We start from the raw sequence: 19,926 nt of genomic DNA on the forward strand, positions 1-19,926 counted from the left end.
CATCCTTTCCATGTCAAAGATTAGCTCCCTTGCAGCCTTGGCATTCAAGGCAAACATATTTGTTCAGATGCTGACTCTCACCCCAGTCTTCACTGTACACATATAATTACTCCACCAGCTTAGATCAAAAGCAGATTTTCCAAGCCATCACATTTAATCATGGTACTGCTGTTCCCTACAAAAAACAACTTAGCAGAATTTTGCAGGTGGGAACTGGCATTACAACTAGTGCTACACTCTCACCAGACACCTGGAATATATTGACATCAATTTTGGTAGTATCAGCATTTCCTTTCAATGTCTATTACTCATCTGTGCTCCCTTTTCTTTTTACTTTCTGACATGTTTACTTTTTTTTGCCCCCTCAGCTAGCTATCATGTATAATGCACTTAGCTTTCCATCTTGTTGACCCTTGCACTATGTTTGTTCAGTAATCTCTGTCATCCACCTTTACATTCTCATGTTTTCAAATCTCATTCAGTGCCGGCACCAATGATCAGTCTTTCCTTCTCATCTCATTCAGTAAGTTTTCCCTCACCCTGGTTTCTGGGTGACTTTTCCATAACTCTCCCCAATTCCTAAACCTCACCAATCCTTTTTCTGTATCCCCATTACTCTCTCTTCAGCCATTCTGCCAGAAGAAGGAGCCACTTGCACCAAAAGCTTGCACATTTCCCTATCATTTATATTTATTTGCTCCTGCCACTGCTTCATGAGTAGATTTTTTCCCCATATTATATTTTCAAACACTAATTACTCCCCCCCCCCCCCCTCTCTTTCCTGTGATCAACACAATATCGATCTTGTTTAAACAATCATGTGACACTTGACTCATGGCACTAGTGCGAGGGATAGTTGAGAAACTATGGACTAGCTACTATAACAATCTAATGATCTGACTTAAAAATTGCAAAATTTGTGAGCCACAGAAAGAAATAGTATTAAATTCTATAGGCTTACAAACTTTTGTTGCATTTGAATAGATTTGCAATAAAAGTTCTCATATATTCATGGATACCATATACATACACTTATGCTGCTTTTTAAGTAAATATAGGATTCAAAGGCAAAAATCTTGTCCTTCAAAAACCATTACTTGATTCTGAACCCAAGTCAATATTTTATTTGGTTATTAGAAACAGTGATTTAACAAGTGGGTTGCAAATGAGAAATTTGGTTGCTATTCATGTCCTAGACCACCATGGAAAAACATTTCTAGCTTTAGAAGAAGATGGTGATATTCAGTTGAAATGAGAAAGAAAATTAATCCAGAAGTAAATGTCTAACAAATGAAATAAATCAGATTAAACTGATTGCAACTGTTACTGCAAGAATAAATTACACCGGAAAGACTTGTTATGGAGATAGTACTAACAGATGTCACTAGATCAAGGGACGTCACTCAATCTCGGGACGAGCCGAAGTTCAAGAATTGGACTGAACCATGACTGCAATCTTTGATTAAAGTATTCGTTGTTGTTGATGTTACGTATGACCTCCACCATATATTGCCATGCTTGTTCCATGGTTGCTCAAGTACACTGCTATCCAAGTGTTGGAGGGGGAACAGTGACATCAGCTTTGCAGAGAAATGAGAACAATGATGATGAGTACGGGGCAGGGTGTGTTGAGCAGGCAGCTAATTTTGTTGTGCTGCCAGCTATGGGAATCTACACTGCGTACTTTGGCTTCTTATGAACATCTGCCATGTTTAAACTGCAGTTTGCCTGAATTATGCGGTATTATGGGAAAGACAGGAAGTGTGTCAGCTGCTATTTCTACACAACCAGTGAGGTGGTGATGGGCAGATGATGTATTTGACAGTAAAAGACACTGTAGCATTCTCATGTCAGTGTAGAAGCAAAATCTGTTATTTATTCAGAAAAAAAACAGTTGCATTCTCAAGTCCCTGTGTAATCAAAACCTCAGAAACCACAATATATTCATAAGACACAGTCAAATATTTGTGATAATGAGGATGCTAGTTTCACAGATGTACTGTTAGGATGATGATTATTTAATACAGGAATACCACAGATGACAGGCTACCCAAACAAAAAAGGCAGTGAAGAAAAAATTAACAACAATTTATTTTTATTGTTTTCTGCCTGTATTATCAAAATGTAGACAATCAATAAAGGGCACAAGTTTAGAATACGTGTAACGTTAAATTTTTACAGAAAGACTTTACGCCAGTAAATATTTGCTATTTTTGTTAGTCAGAATATGTTGAAAAATACTGCAAGAAGCTGCCACCACATGGATGCTTGCCTGGTGGCATGTGTCAGCTCTGGACATTGGCCTTCAGATGGCTTGCACAAAAACAGACCTCTTTCTGCTTCTGTGCCACATCCTTAGGCACATCATATAAACCCGCCAATAGTATGGACAGTTATCAGAAAACACTGTCAAACATGGACTACTTCGAAACTTCCTGGCAGATTAAAACTGTGTGCCGGACCGAGACTCGAACTCGGAGCCTTTGCCTTTTGTGGGCAAGTGCTCTACTGGCACACAGTTTTAATCTGCCAGGAAGTTTCATATCAGTGCACACTTCGCTGCAGAGTGAAAATCTCATTATTGACTACTTCGCTTCACCTTGTAAGGGTGGACATGGATATTCTTCCACTGACAGGCTCAAAACACTAGCCATTGCGGACACACATGCAATTCTGCACAAGCAACCTGACAATTCACTTCAGTGCCTGCAGTTAGCTCTATAGAGTACTTGGAAGACTACCTTCTGGTGTAGCAGTCACTATTTATGGAGAACTACAACCATTAACAGAATGTCTGCAAACATTACTATTAGTGACACAATGTATAGAGTACAAAGATATAGCAACGTTAGTTACATCTTATTGTATTAAATTTAGGACATTGAAGTGCCATGCAACAAGGAGTGGTACCGTTTTGTAAAATACTCTTAATAAATGTTATTTGTTATTTCTCATTATGTCTTCACATCTTTGTTATAGTGTGCCCTGTCACAGCAAGTGTTTACTTAATAATCATAGTGTGCAATGACCATTATTACGGAACTGTAGCTGGGAAACATTTTCCTGCTATTGTGGATATTTGGGCAGAATTAAGAGCAGCATTAAGGTAGTACACCCACAACATTATGCTAAGCACAGAGTTTTCAGATATGAATATCTATAAGAATATGAAGTAATAAAGTTTTTAAAAAAAACTATCACAGAAGTACTAACCTGATCTCTTATCATCATTTGGTTTTATGCAGCGGATATATGATGGTTCTTTGTCACCCAAGATTTCCATTAGCCTGTTGACACTATTCTTGAACTGTGTTCCTGCAGTTTCAGGTCTCTTTTTGCTTGTAACGTCACTGACGGGGAATACAGCCTACAAAATATTGCGCAAATTTCAGCAACAAGAAAATCAAAGACTTAAATTTTCTCAAGAAGTAATGTTAATAATGTAAAACTATTTCAGATCTAGCAACTGAATTACTATTTTGATGGAATGGATAAGAAAAACAGAAAGAAAAAGGAGAGGGGAGATAGATTTGGGGGGGATATTTTAGCCCAACATGTAATTTGTAGTTACACTCAGTGTGTTTTAGAGTCTCATTGCCAAAACTACCGTAAGACAGATTTTCCTAAATTTTCTACATATGCCTTGTCAAGTTTCTCACCAGGATGGCCACTCAGACTTGGGAGAGAGAGAGAAGGGAGGAAAAAAAGTGACAGTTCCAGGTATGGGAAGGAAGATGATGTCATAAACTCCTGAGAAATTAACAGTGAGCAAGGAACAACTTTTCTTTTCTATCGGTTGTAGTTTAATGGCAGTTTTCAACATCAATTATTTCGTATGTACTAATATTCAAATAATTAACACATTTTGAAATAGTATTTTAAAATATGTGATTTATGAAGCTCGATAAAATTAATTTCTTGTGTTAGGTTAAAAACACACAGATATTACAAAATTCCTGTAGTTCCCTGAGAATTGCAGGTTTTACAGATGAATTGCTACCTTGATCACTCTTTTATTATAAGAGTTGATCAATAGTTGCCCATGGTATGGTGACACACTATTGTCATTTCAATCTACTTATTATACACTGAAATGTGAATAAAAACCGAGGCATATTTTTCAGCTGCACTAGTTACGGTACTAAAAATCCAATAATTTACTGACACACATGAAATTTAAGTAACCTTAACATTTATATATATTTTCAGGTGTCAGTTCTAAATAGGTTACGATCAATTATTTCACCTTTGTTATCGAATTTGTTGTCACTGACATCACTTCACGCAGATCTCTGAAAAGGAGATCATTATTTTTATCCAAAAACCCTCTGATGTTGTATGTTACAGTACCAGCATAGTGCACCAGCTGAAATTCCTGTAAATAAATTGGAAAAAAAAGGAAGATTATACACCCGAATGGTGTCACTCAACAAAGCAGGTTTATGAAATCATTGAGCTTTTTGATCTAATTTTTTTAAAGGCACTACTTACATCTCTCCCCATAATTTTCTGTGTTTTTATGTCTGCCTTTTTGTGACTGATGTAGTGTGGATGGTCAGAGAGGTTTTCATTCATTTTGTTCAGAAAACTCATATCTGTTGGTTCACCAGGGCGTAGACACTCTTCATCCATCAGAGCAATAATTCCTACTCAAAAAGTAATACTAGTTGTTACTCATACAAACCCAACAATGATATACATACGTTCAAGATATGTAATCTATAGTAGATAAAGTAATTGGATTGACTACCAAAGACTAAGAATTTAGTTCTTGTCACTACTAAGAAATAATTTACTTCCCCAATGCAGAGAATGAATCTTGTGAAGACAGTGTAGGCACTTCTGCACAATACACACATCCACAGCTCCTCATGAAGAGATGGGGGATAGAAATTGCTTTCTTAATGTGCAATGGAATGGATGCTTATAATGCCTACACTGTTTTCTTTGTTCGGTGGCACATATAACAGAAAACTCGGAAAACATTAACATGTAGTTATGGTCATACAGAGATTTTGCACAAAGAATTCTGAGAAGTTTGAGAGATCAAACTTAAATATAGTCGTTGCAAGAAAGTTACTGAAGATGCAGGACTAAGCAGATTAATGGAACAAAACATTGTCAATAATAAATCCCTAATAGAAAAACCAGGATTGTGGGGTGTCAAAGGAACCTGTAAACTGCAAACTGTGGACAATGGAAAGAGGAAATGCCCATATTAAGATAATGATGCTTATTTGAATAATCACACATAAACACTATTCAGTGCCTTGGCAAAAAGGTAATCTCATTGAAATTTCTAATATAGTTGACAGGCCAAATTGTTTAACAAGGCTATACACTGTTTCTTTAATTTTATACTGAAAAAAAATAAGCTCTGTTTCACAAGAGCTTTTGTCTAGGAAATATTATTGGAAGAAGTTGTAATATCACATTTCAAAATGTTAAAACAAAATTAATTAGAATTTATTGCAGAGGCAACAAGAAATGACATTCAATCTAGCAAACAACAATGAAAAAAATCAATACCTGAGAAGCAGAATAATAACTGTGCATAATCCGTATCAGGCAAGGGTGCTACCTTCATAGCCACAGATGTTATCGAATTTAACATGTTAAAATTCAGGTGTAATTGCTTTATGATGAAGACCAACTTGTACTACTACTTGGGTGTAACAATTTTTAGGGGGTATCAAACAGAAAGATCACATAGGCTCTGACATAGTAAAGCAGTTGGAAGACTTCGGGTTATTGGTAGAATACTAAGGAAATGCAATTGGTCTACAAAGAAGACTGCATACGAGCCATTCATGCAATCCAATCCTAGAATATTGCTAAAATGCGTGGGACTCCTACCAGACAGGATTAACACAGGACACTGAAGGTATACACAGATAGGAGACTGTCTCAGAGATGCTATTGAAACTGAAATGGCAGACACCTGAAGGTCGACACAACCTATCACTAAAAAATTGCTATAACTACTTGTGTATCACTCACGTAGGGATCTTGTGGATAAGATTAGATTGATTACAGTGTGTACAGAGGCATTCAAACATTCTTCCCATGCTCCATAAGTGAATGGACGCCCCAAAAATATGTAGAACGGGAAGTGCCCTAAGCTATGCACATCACAGTGGTTTGCAGAGTATTTATATATGGAAATGTACATTGACTACTTAAAATATCAAGTGCAGGAGTTAACATTATACCTGCATCAGATACACGAAACTTATTTCATAAATAAATTCACAAGTTAAAATTTACATAACAATAATAGTGAAACTTCTGTAATTACCTTTATGTTTTTCTTCAATGAGATCACAAATAACTTTATTGTTGAAATATTCCACAGGTTCCCATTCAATGCCTTCTTTCAGGTACTCTTCCTGCTCAGATTTGAGAGTTAGCTCAATAAACAGCTGCTGCAACTTCTCATTGCAGAAGTTGATACAGAATTGTTCAAAACTACAAACAAAGAACTGAAATTTAATGCCATGTTCAAATAACATGTACTTTTTAATTTTTCAAGTATATTAGCATAAATTTCACTTTTGCTTCTAATGCACACACTCATCACATTTGTAGGAACAAGGAATGGCTGCAAAACTGACGATTTGAACAGATCTCCACCCAGTTGTGACAAGAAACTGTAAACTGGCTGTAGTGAACCTTTTCTTTGCCTATTTTCACGGTGGCCATAGTGTGTATTCATGATATAGATCCATACATAAAACACAGTGCTGTGAAAGATGAAGTTCCAGAGCTTTGAATTTCTTGGAAAACTTTTCTACAAAATGCCAAATATTCTGAAGCAGTGCATAGTTAAAATATATGCACAAAGAACAAACTGGCCTAAAGACTAATTCACAAACTAAATCTACCTGATAAGTTTGCTGTCTACAAAATTACTTGTCAAAACTATGATCAACTGACTCACTGTATGTGGGACGAACATGGAGGAATTTCTTCACAAGATTAATAGAAAACTGTACTGGCTTTCCATCTCAGTCTCAGACAAAATAATAAATCAGCAATTGCTAATCTCCTGAAAACAGGTCACATAATTGACATCACAGAAACAGACCTAAACATTATACACATTAAACCTATAAGCATTGGATAAGATGTTTTAGAAACACTGGATATTAAGAAGCATTTTATGAAGTTTAGTGGGGTCCTAACAACATACAGAATCTAATCTGATTGTACTTATGAGGTCACTATTAATAAATTTGCCATACTAAAAATCACCTACTGTATACTGTAGAAAAGATTTCTGCATATTGTGTCCCTCCAAAAGCTATAAATATCTTAGCCTGTATGCAAGTCATACGACTGTTAAATAACTTGTTACATTTTGTAACCTGCAATAGTAGTGTTCATGTTTAATTTCAACTGATGTCAAGAGCAGATAATATTTTTTCTGTGGAACTGATTCGATTAGAGATTAAACTGTGTTGTGTAACACATAATTTATTCATTACCTTTGCTGTACTGCAATACCCATACAATCTGTCATTTTCTCTGATACTTACAGTGCTGTCTTTCAAAACTGTGTATGTTGAACAGAAGGAAGTTATTTCTCCACAATATTGTATACAAAAGAAATCAAAAAAATTTGCAGGTATACTATATGTTTCAACAAAAATCTATATATAGTCTTCTAAAATTCTGTATAAATTCCACTACAATTTTGCAAATTGTAATTAATAATGCATTACCAATACATATTTTTAATGTGTTGATATTGCAGTGAACATCATTATATAACAAATGAAGCCCAGATGATGAAGCTCTGATTTAAAAATGTACATTGATGAAGTAAAAATGCTATGAATAGACAGTAGACAGGCGTCATTATTAAGTTCTCTACTCATGTTGCCACCTTTTCCTCCACCATGGCATCTTGTATTGTAGCATTTGAAAGTTTATCCTGTTCAAATAAAATTATGTGAAGTGACAACAAGAATAACCCAGGAAGTAATTAGTACTTAGCTTCAATAAATTAAAGAGACGTATTTTGTTAACATAAAAGTATACAAAATTGGGGACACTTTAATTTTATTTCATATTCACTGGTCATCCATCCATAAGCTTCAGAAATACCATGTCATGTTGATTTTGACCAGTTATACAATGAAAGGTGAAAAACACTACAAATAATTGGAACAATCAAAAATTTCCCACCCTAACTGATCCAACCAACAAGCAGCAGGACTGTGAGAGTGAGCACTGTTATGAATTAGCACAACACTGCAAAATGACATTCCATACCCATGTATGAAACAAGGCCCTGGGAGTAGACAACATTCCATTAGAACTACTGACGGCCTTGGGAGAGCCAGTCCTGACAAAACTCTAACATGTGGTGAGCAAGATGTATGAGACAGGCGAAATACCCTCAGACTTCAAGAAGAATATAATAATTCCAATCCCAAAGAAAGCAGGTGCTGACAGATGTGAAAATTACTGAACTATAAGTTTAATAAGTCACAGCTGCAAAATACTAATGTGAATTCTTTACAGACGAATGGAAGAACCGGTAGAAGCCGACCTTGGGGAAGATCAGTTTGGATTCCGTAGAAATATTGGAACACATGAGGCAATACTGGCCCTACGACTTACCTTAGAAGCTAGATTAAGGAAAGGCAAACCTACGTTGCTAGCATTTGTAGACTTAGAGAAAGCTTTTAATAATGTTGACTGGAATACTCTCTTTCAAATTCTGAAGGTGGCAGGGGTAAAATACAGGGAGCGAAAGGCTATTTACAATTTGTACAGAAACCAGATGGCAGTTATAGGAGTCGAGGGGCATGAAAGGGAAGCAGTGGTTGGGAAGGGAGTGAGACAGGGTTGTAGCCTATCCCCGATGTTATTCAATCTGTATATTGAGCAAGCAGTGAAGGAAACAAAAGAAAAATTCGGAGTAGGTATTAAAATCCAGGGAGAAGAAATAAAAACTTTGAGGTTCGCCGATGACATTGTAATTCTGTAAGAGACAGCAAAGGACTTGGAAGAGCAGTTGAATGGAATGGACAGTGTCATGAAAGGAGGGTATAAGGTGAACATCAACAAAAGCAAAACAAGGATAATGGAATGTAGTCGAATTAAGTCGGGTGATGCTGAGGGAATTAGATTAGGAAATGAGACACTTAAAGTAGTAAAGGAGTTTTGCTATTTGGGGAGCAAAATAAATGATGATGGACGAAGTAGAGAGGATATCAAATGTAGACTGGCTATGGCAAGGAAATTGTTTCCGAAGAAGAGAAATTTGTTAACATCGAGTACAGATTTAAGTGTCAGGAAGTCGTTTCTGAAAGTATATGTGTGGAGCGTAGCCATGTATGGAAGTGAAACATGGACAATAACTAGTTTGGACAAGAAGAGAATAGAAGCTTTCGAAATGTGGTGCTACAGAAGAATGCTGAAGATTAGATGGGTAGATTGTATAACTAATGAGGAGGTATTGAATAGGATTGGGGAGAAGAGAAGTTTGTGGCACAACTTGACTAGAAGACGGGATCGGTTGGTAGGACATGTTCTGAGGCATCAAGGGATCACCAATTTAGTACTGGAGGGCAGCGTGGAGGGTATAAATCGTAGAGAGAGACCAAGAGATGAATACACTAAACAGATTCAGAAGGATGTAGGTTGCAGTAGGTACTGGGAGATGAAGAAGCCTGCACAGGATAGAGTAGCATGGAGAGATGCATCAAACCAGTCTCAGGACTGATGACCACCACAACAACAACAACAACAACAACAACCCATGATTTTGGATTCCTTTCATGTGACATCCTTAGGGTGTCACAGTACTGACCGAACTTAATCAGAATACCTTTTGGCATGAAAGAAAAGAGTCTCACAATCCTAAAGTGAATGTCAACACAAGTTTTTGTGTTGACAGAGTTAGTTCACGCGCACTTGAACACACGAGAGTGGGGGAGGGGGAGGTGGGGTGGCCTGATGGCATATATCATACTGTATATAACTGACACTTTGTCTCTTGGGTAAGTGAGGTACCTACATCATACTGAAGGATAACACATCTGTCTGGCATTCTACAATTGCATCTTCAAATCACCTGGACTGAGTTTCATCATGAACTTTTGTTTGTCCATTGTTGAGTATTTCACACCACTTTCTCACATATCTTTCATTCTTTACTGTATCATCATGCACTGCCTTTGATTGATACCAAATTTCTGCAAGTTTCATTTTCTGAACATCCAAAAATTGAATAATACCTCTGACCTGAAAATAGGTGAGGCTTTGTACCTCACAGCTGATTTTAAATAACCTCAAACTCCATGACAACAACAACTTGTTTAGAGTAGCATTCACACAATACTGACAGAAGCTAGGTCTCAATCAGTGCAGCAGGAATGCGCAATAAATCACTACTTCCAGAATTAACTTCATATATTCATATTGCTTGGCCGCCCAAAAGCAAGTGCACTTTCCTAACATGTAAGTACATCTACATGCTATCACTATTGATCTGCTACTGCTTATTTTTACATTTTTAATAGGGACAAAGCAAAAGGATTACCAGAGCTGTGTTTTCTAATAAAAACCAATTAGGTACAACACACTTAAATAAAATGATTTTTCTACAGATTCAAATGATAAACATTACAGAGAGCGATTCTTATGACATTCAAAAGCCACCTCACTGATTATCAGGATAGTACTGTATCCTCTGTATTGTGTGTATTCTTCTGTTGCAGAGGATCACGTACCCAAATATGAAAATCAATGCAGCTAATAGCTGTAGATGAACTCATTTCTAATCATTACAGTTTGCATTTCTTAGCATTATAGTACATCATGACAATGGGCAAAGAAATATGTTGCCAACTACCTCACATTAAGTGCAGGAGTGTTGATATTAGTTGCTCACAGGTGTAAATGATAACTGCAGGATTCACCTTGTTGGTATACTTTGTGTACAACATTCATTTCTGTGTTCTCAGAGTTTTACATCTCTCTATCATGTTACCATTTCATTAATGATATTTTCAGTTTCATCTATACCTCAAACTAGTTTTATGTTGCAAATCAAAATTCCTTTTCCAGAAGTTTACAGGACAGATAGCATGACCAAAATTAAGAGAATTTATTTAAAAATAAAATAAATATTTACATAGATCAAATAATTTCCAAATCGATGAAAGGAAGCTGTTTCTAAACTGATGGGTGATTACGGACTTTATATAGGAAGATATTAAAAACTTGAAGTGCTTTCGCACAAGAGGGTAGGGGTGAAATATCTTGTGATGTTCAGAATTTGATACTGTGGTTCTGACAAAAATAGTCAACATTGTCATCAACAATAACATAGTGTAGATACAGTGAAGCATTAATAGTGTATTGTCCTTCTAAGTGAACAACAAGATTTCAACAGCACTGTAAGATTTGTACACTTCCTCGAGACCCTACCATAACATTTCACAAGGTGTAGAAGTGAGTTATTCAGATTCAACTTGCCTGCGGGGCCGGCCGACAGGTGGTGTGCACACACCACTGCCTTGAGACACTTCATATAACCCTGGAGCAGAATTAACCTCCTCTCATACTTGTACTTTGTGTCTCTTCTTATTTGTGGGTGGAATTACAATACTTCCTGGTTTCATTAACCAAGCAAATTACAGGTTTGTTGCCCAAGAAATTTGTACCATTAAGTATTCACACTTTACTTTTGCTTTCTTCCCTTTAATAACAGTATATAAAAGTATTGTATACCTGTTAGTCTCGAATATTTCAAACCCATAAATATCCAGAATTCCCATGGCTTTTGTTGTTTTCTCGCTGTCAGGTTTCAACGAGACATTAAGCCTTGTGACAAGCCATGTGAAAAGGCGATCATACACAGCCTTCGCTAAGGCATCACGAGCATAAAGAGCTGTTTCCCTGTTGAGAGGTGTTGTTACAACATCACCACGTGCCTCAATTGTTCTGTTGGTAAATGCATTCGTTAACTTTTCTGCTTCACACCCCAGTAACTAGAAATAAGCAACCAAAATTAGTTTATAGTTTTTAATGGATAGTTACAACACATATTGTAATTAATGTCAGGATTTGTTTACTCTATAAACATTTGTGTCAATGTAAGTCACCACATTTTAAAAGAAAATACCTGTGCAATGGCTTCAACACTTTCCAGTTTTGAAACCACAGCTCTGCCCTCCACTTCTGTCATGCCGACATTGCCCATGTGGAGAACACTGGCAACAATTGCAAATATATCATCCTGTTCTTTATCTGTTAGTTCTATTGTCGACAATGCAGATTTTACTGTCTGAAATTGTGCTCTGTCATCTATTTCATCTACTGCACCTTTTTGCTGCAGAAAAAAACGGTGTCACCAAGATTAGATACAAGTATTTCTTTTGGAGTTAAGTGAACAAAAAAATAAAATAGATATCATAACTGTACACTCAAAGCAGTCACTTCAGCTTGTCTTCAAGTTGGGTTAATCCATCTTGTTCACTTTTGACAAATAACATTTTGCAGTAATAGAAGTAACCCCAAAGAAAGAAGAAGATAAAATCTCATCTAGGGATTATGAGTGAGGGACCAGGATGTTGCAGAATATTCTATAATACAATTGTAGTTATCACTTCATAATTCTTTCACATAATCAGGACTATGCAACTTCAACTTCAATAGTCCCCCCCCCCCCGCCTCCCCTCCCCCCCAAGTTAATGCACTCAGCATCCACTTGGGAAGGGCAGGGGAGAAAAAGAAGAAAGCACAAACTCAATTACAAACCTCATTTTATTAACTACTTCATATCCATCTTTTTACATCTATCACTATTATTACACCCACAGCAAACAAATTTTGTACCAAAACTTCATGCATGCAATAGACCACACATTACTTACATAAAATAATTATGCCTTACTTACCCCTTGACTAAAGTAGAAATAACTATCTAGATCTCTCTTTAACATCAGTTTTGACAACATTTCATCATCAGCTCCAGCCAACAACTGATAAAAGATATGGAAATTTCTTTCTCCTGGATACTGATGAACCACTCGTGATTTTTCCAGTAAGTAATTCAAGATTTTTCCACCAACAGGTGAACCCTGAGAGTGCCGGAAGCAAATTAAAACAAGAGAATATTATAATATAGCCAAGATAGCACACACAAGATGTTACTGTCTCAATAACTGCAAATCTGAAAGATCCTTCAATAGATGTATTATCCCTCCTCATTTTTTTTAAAAACAGACAGTGAATATTGTATTTAAAGAATATCATATGGAGGGACAGAAGCACTCAATATTTTACCGTAAGAGAAAAAAATCATGTATCTGCAAGTAGCAGCTTGGAATGAAGGCACTGACTTTCACAATTCACGAAAGTATGATGACTGAGGTACAGTGACTTTTCAGTAATTAGCATACATCATAGTAATATGATGCTGTAAACACAAAATATTATTGCAGTTACTAATATGAAAATTCTTATAAATCAGTGACTAAACTACATTTTTTATTCATTTTCTGGATAAAACCCATGTACACAAAATAAATTGTAAAGGGAAATGCAAAATAAATTGTAAAGGAAAAGGAAGTAGGTTGTACACAGTGTCTGGAAAGTAACTAGGTATTGTAAAATGGTGGTAGAACTTTTGATATTGATAGAACCATATCGGAAATAGTGTGCACATATAAGTCATTCAAGAAAGTTTGGATTTCTGCAGTAATGGCACAGGCATGCATCAGTCGGCTCGAAGGTCATACTGCCATTCTGGTACCACTACAGCTACAAACATCTGGCTGCCAGGTCAGACCTGCGCTCCTTGCTTGGCACATGTTCCACTTCCCTTGAACCCTCCCCAACTTCTTTTTTCCCCACTCAATGAGTGCTTGATTTTACATTTTCTGCAGTACAGGTGGTATTGTGAGAGGAGCTGCACATGGCAGTTGAAAGGATGGCTGATCACATGACTGTTCAACAGTGAGCACAGATTGCTGCACATTATGAAATGTGGAACACTCCCAACCTGTTGCAGAGTTGGTGGTGTACTGTGAATAGAGTGAATGCCACAATTCGTCCAGAGACAATAAAGAATTTTAATGAACACAAGTTCAGTGAAAGATGCAAGATAAACCGGTTGTCACCCACTTCTCAATCTGTTGATAAGTTGTGACTGTGCAGGAAATCATAGTATGAAGGCTTTCATGACCGGATGACATATCTTCTGGTAAACCTACCGGGATGTAAGGTCATGGTCCATGAAACTCTTCAGCTCCTAACGTTTCGTCCAGAGCTGTGCTGGACATCTTCAGAGGGGTGTTTCTCCTCCGGTGAGTCTTGCCGACTGACGGGTCGGACGTCTGAGAGCGACTTATATATCGTAGAAAGTGGGCGTGAGCAGAATTACACATGATATGCAGAGATGATCTTTGTCAGAGATAAAAGTTAACTATCGATTGTGATCTCGTCACGGATAAAACTGTCTAGCAATTCTGTAGTGCTACTGTCCAAATATCACTAAGCTTCATGGTCTCTTCTTTCCGATTAAAATTATCCCTATGTTTATATATTTCAATTGCTTCTCTACAAAGCCGTGGGTAATAGTTCGTCGTCGTAGATAAAATTTTTGTTTCGGAAAACTTCACTTGATGATTTCCTGACTAAGGACAAGCCCGAAAAACAATGGAAGAATACAGTCTCTCTCCCTTTTATAAAGAAAGAAACGGATCAGATTGGAAAGATTTTAAGTAAACATGATATTAGACCTGTTTTTAGACGAACAAAGAAAATTTGTCATGTTCTCCGGTCTGTAAAAGATAAACGCGCTCCTCTATCAGCCAATGGCATATATAAAATTCCGTGTACATGTGGCAAAGTTTATATTGGAACAACAAAAAGAAGCGTAAATACACGGTTAAAAGAACACAGAAGTCTTTGCCGATTAGGAAAAACAGATAAATCGGCTGTAGCAGAACACGCTTTTCAGTCAGGAAATCATCAAGTAAAGTTTTCCGAAACAAATATTTTATCTACGACGATGAACTATTACCAACGGCTTTGTAGAGTGTAGAGAAGCAATTGAAATATATAAACATAGGGATAATTTTAATCGGAAAGAAGAGACCATGAAGCTTAGTGATATTTTGACAGTAGCACTACAGAATTGCTAGACAGTTTTATCCGTGACGAGATCACGATCGATAGTTAACTTTTATCTCCGACAAAGATCATCTCTGCATATCACGTGTAATTCTGCTCACGCCCACTTTCTACGATATATAAGTCGCTCTCAGACGTCCGACCCGTCAGTCGGCAAGACTCACCGGAGGAGAAACACCCCTCTGAAGATGTCTAGCGCAGCTCTCGACGAAACGTTACGAGCTGAAGAGTTTCATGGACCACGACCTTACATCCTGGAAGGTTTACCAGAAGATATGTGCAGGAAATATTTACAAGCAGCCCTTTGAAATCAACATGCCAGGCACCACTGAGAGTGGACTCACAAGGTATGCTACATATCAGGTCTTGCACAAAGAACTGAATTATCAAATGTAGAAACCTCATCACGTGCAATAGCTGACACTGGAAGACTGCGATAGCAGAATGGAGTATGGAGACTCGATGTTGGGTTGGCATGAAGATTGGCTTCAGTTGTTTAATAACATCCTCTGGAGTGACGAGGCTGTATTCTAAGTGGGATGTTTTATGAATAGACACGACTGTCAGTTGTGGGTGGAGCAAGATCCTGGTGTTACAGTGGAGAAATGCAGTCTGACCAAAAGTGATTTTACAGTGCAAAATGACTGACATAAGAGTTATTGGGCCATTTATCTCTCTCAAAACAATTAATGCAGAATGCTACCTGTAGATGTTCAAAAATTATGTTTGGCCCACAGTATCTGCATAGTATAACACTGAAGGTATTATTTTTGTGCAAGATGAAGCAGCACCTCATTCTGCAAATGTTGTATATATGTGGTTGGATAAAAAGTTTCCAGAATCTCCACTGAGAAGATGTGGTGGACCTTATGTGTGGCTTGCAAGAAGCCCAGACCTGACACTAGGTGACTTAGGGCCGGGCAAAATGTGAGGTTTTCCGGAAGAAATCTTACACACTGGGAGAATGGAAGCACAGAGTCAGAACATTACCTGCAATATCCCTCATGACTTCCTTCAAAGGACTCTGGATTCCAAATCTGTCCGAGACGATTGGTCGGCATCACAGGTGCAAAATTTTTTTTGGAAATTTGTGGTAAGGTCTTATGGGACCAAACTGCTGAGGTCATCAGTCCCTAAGCTTACACACTACTTAATGTAACGTAAATTAACTTATGCTAAGGACAACATACACACACACACCCATGCCCGAGGGAGGGCTAGAACCTCTGTGTGGGGAGCCGCGCGGACCGTGCTCGGCTACCCCGCGCATCATCACAGGTGCATACAGCACATCTTAAAATATGCATCCACTTACTTATATAACAACATAAGCAATCAACATATGCATTCAATAGATCAGTGTTGCAAATGTAGAATTTATTCACCTTTTTTTTCAACACCTAGTTACTTTCCAGACACCTGATATACCTCGTCAATGGAGAAGTGGTCAGACACACAACACAAGCTTCGACTGGACAAAAAACTGGGGAACAAAACTGATCATGGCCATATTCATCAAAATACACCATCATGACATGAACTGGTTTATGGAAACCAAAGAAAATCTATTTTCGAATAAGCAGAATTTCATTCTTTCTAAATATGAATCCAGTGTCAAAGCCACTCTGTTCCTTCACGCAGTAATTGTAAATCATACACCACAATATTCAAGCACAGAAAAGGAATGTTAAGTGTTACACAAGTTAATATGTGGATGAACAGTAAATCAACCTCTACATTATATTTTCAGGAAAAATACTGTTATGAAGAAGTAACGTGTAATATTACAAACACAATAAACGCAAACCTCCAAAAATTCTATGTCCATGTATTTTCCAAATCGACTAGAATTGTCATTGCGGTTAGTTTTGGCATTTCCAAATGCCTCCAGTACTGGATTTGACTGCAACAATTTATCTTTTACTCTGTCCACTTCACGTGTATGCCCTGTTGTTTCAGCAACAAATTCCAGAACCTTTTTTGAAGCCTCAGTCTTTCCTGATCCTGATTCACCTGTAACACATTTGTATGTTGACAACCACTAAAAGACTGAAAAACAGAATGCTCGTCGGTGATATACTGACCTAAAAATATGGCAGGGCAGTAATTTTGGTTTTATACCAGTCAGGGCTAAATTGCTACTTACAATCAAATGAGACAGTAATGGCTGTTATAAAACCAACATAACTTCCATAACATTTTTAATAAAGATCCAAATACATTTCTTAACCATACCCTACATTAGTATGTGTGAAGTAATAAACATAATGTTAACTAAAAGCGACTTTGTTTGTTAACCTCAGACACACTCTTTTTAAGGGACGTGACCATAAGAAAAGATACAGATATCCTTGGTGACCTCCATTTCCCTAAATTTGATGATAGGAAGAGTATCTGAGATTAATAGAAATGAAACACACAAATTCAACTGAATAACAAACAAGAATAATTATATTTACTATATTAACCGAGGCGCTCAGTGCTAGGTAGTGGTAAGCCACACAAAGAGAAGTATTGGGATTTGTACACTTTTCATATCCCCTAGAGGTTGGCAAACCACTGGTGAAGGGAGTGGGGAAGGGGGAGGACCCAAGAGAGAGCAGCTATACCAATTGATTAGAACACTGTCTCTATCAAACATTAGTGTTATCTGTACACATATATGTAGTTATATACAAAGGACAATATTATCTTTTTTTCATCCGTATTAGTAATGGATTAATTTTTAATTAGAAACCAAAGATACAGTCAGTTACACATTTTAAGGAAATGCACTTAATTTTGATTTTTTAAGCAATTCACTATCCTTCTTCTGGCTGTTGTCTGAACTAGATGTAAGGTCCGCAAACCTTATATTATCCATTCAGTAATAATGCTATTACTTTCAGGGGAGTGTGTAACTTTCTTAGACACATTTAAACTTCATTCTAGCTTTTCATTCAATATATGTGTTTAATTTTCTGGCCATTTTAAGCACAAGGGTGTCAGATAGTTCAGTAACTGAATGAGCTAAGTGCTTCGTACTTTCTGTCATTGACTATTTCTTGATTGGAATATAAACTTGCACTTAATAAAACAAAGTCCGATAAACTCCAGTTAAAGATTTTACATATGTGAATTTAAGTGAGCTTACATGGTAGATCGTTACAACTAACAGACAACAGCAAACACTGAACATTGGCCTGATGCAATCATTTAATACTGATGGATATTTAATAAATGTTCTTCATTTGCAGAAGTCTCTCTAATTAAAAAAAATATAAAATTACTTTCTTTTCCATCATTATTGGAGCATATCCTTTGGATGCAACAATTCACGATTACTAGTACATCTTCTCATTCATCTGGTCTCTAAAAAAAAATCTTCTTTGAAAATATCAAACAACTTACAAAAGATAATGTAATTGGATAGATAAAAAATCTACTCACCAAGCAGCGGCAGAACATGTGCATAAAAAAGGTTATAATGCTTGCGTGTTCTGCTGTAGCTTGGTGTGTAGATCCAATTTCATTATATTGTCAAAATTTATTAAAGGAGACCCTTCACAGTGCACACCCTGTTGTTACGTATTACACCATGACACAGCACAACATTTTTCTACTTTAGCATCATACGCTGCAGCAAGATGGGTGTGTTGCAAAGGAAACAGCATGAATTGTTTGGATGAAAGCATGCATTGTGGAGCCCACAATAAGGCAGACTGTTTTGAGAGTGAATCCTCATGCAATGACAGCATTGCAGATGCTGATTATCAGCCAGATCCATGTGACATCTCATCAGACGTAACCATAAAAAAATGTAAGTATGTGGCCTGCCATATTATAGCATGTCACTGTGGCTTATTGTGACAGTGCAGTACATGCTGTGCTATCAAATAACAACAACAACAACAACAATAATAATTAATGCAACCATGAATTATGTGAAAATTCCTAGGACATTAATCTAGAGTCCATTAACCGTTAATGACTGTTATACATGTGATTGGCATCAAAAGTACCTGCTGTAGAGGTTATTGTGGTTTGCCTTTATACAGGGTGTTACAAAAAGGTATGGCCAAACTTTCAGGAAACATTCCTCACACACAAATAAAGAAAAGATGTTATGTGGACATGTGTCCGGAAACACTTACTTTCCATGTTAGAGCTCATTTTAGTTTCTTCCACCTACGCTCAATGGAGCACGTTATCATGATTTCATACGGGATACTCTACCTGTGCTGCTAGAACATGTGCCTTTACAAGTACGACACAACATGTGGTTCATGCACGATGGAGCTCCTGCACATTTCAGTCGAAGTGTTTGTACGCTTCTCAACAACAGATTCGGTGACCGATGGATTGGTAGAGGCGGACCAATTCCATGGCCTCCACGCTCTCCTGACCTCAACCCTCTTGACTTTCATTAATGGGGGCATTTGAAAGCTCTTGTCTACGCAACCCCGGTACCAAATGAAGGGACTCTTCGTGCTCGTATTGTGGACGGCTGTGATACAATACGCCATTCTCCAGGGCTGCATCAGGGATTCCATGCGATGGAGGGTGGATACATGTATCCTCGCTAACGGAGGACATTTTGAACGTTTCCTGTAACAAAGTGTTTGAAGTCACGCTGGTACGTTCTGTTGCTGTGTGTTTCCATTCCATGATTAATGTGATTTGAAGAGAAGTAATAAAATGAGCTCTAATATGGAAAGTAAGCGTTTCCGGACACATGTCCACATAACATATTTTCTTTCTTTGTGTGTGAGGAATGTTTCCTGACAGTTT

General features: G+C 37.2%; 1 protein-coding gene across 2 annotated transcripts in view; it reads right to left on the bottom strand.

Moving 5' to 3' along the window:
• LOC124787289 (unconventional myosin IC) overlaps window positions 1-19,926 on the bottom strand; it is a 416,281-nt gene that overhangs the window by 50,656 nt on the left and 345,699 nt on the right. For both annotated transcript variants that reach the window (XM_047254329.1, XM_047254328.1), the window contains 8 exons: window positions 16,964-17,169; window positions 12,918-13,100; window positions 12,143-12,349; window positions 11,749-12,008; window positions 6,299-6,468; window positions 4,492-4,646; window positions 4,247-4,375; window positions 3,214-3,367 (listed from right to left, as the gene is read on the bottom strand). In XM_047254329.1, the coding sequence (XP_047110285.1) occupies window positions 3,214-3,367; window positions 4,247-4,375; window positions 4,492-4,646; window positions 6,299-6,468; window positions 11,749-12,008; window positions 12,143-12,349; window positions 12,918-13,100; window positions 16,964-17,169 (1,464 nt within the window). The remainder of the gene's footprint in view (window positions 1-3,213; window positions 3,368-4,246; window positions 4,376-4,491; window positions 4,647-6,298; window positions 6,469-11,748; window positions 12,009-12,142; window positions 12,350-12,917; window positions 13,101-16,963; window positions 17,170-19,926) is intronic.

This window comes from Schistocerca piceifrons, chromosome 1 (genome assembly GCF_021461385.2).
Source record: "Schistocerca piceifrons isolate TAMUIC-IGC-003096 chromosome 1, iqSchPice1.1, whole genome shotgun sequence".
NCBI lineage: Eukaryota > Metazoa > Arthropoda > Insecta > Orthoptera > Acrididae > Schistocerca > Schistocerca piceifrons.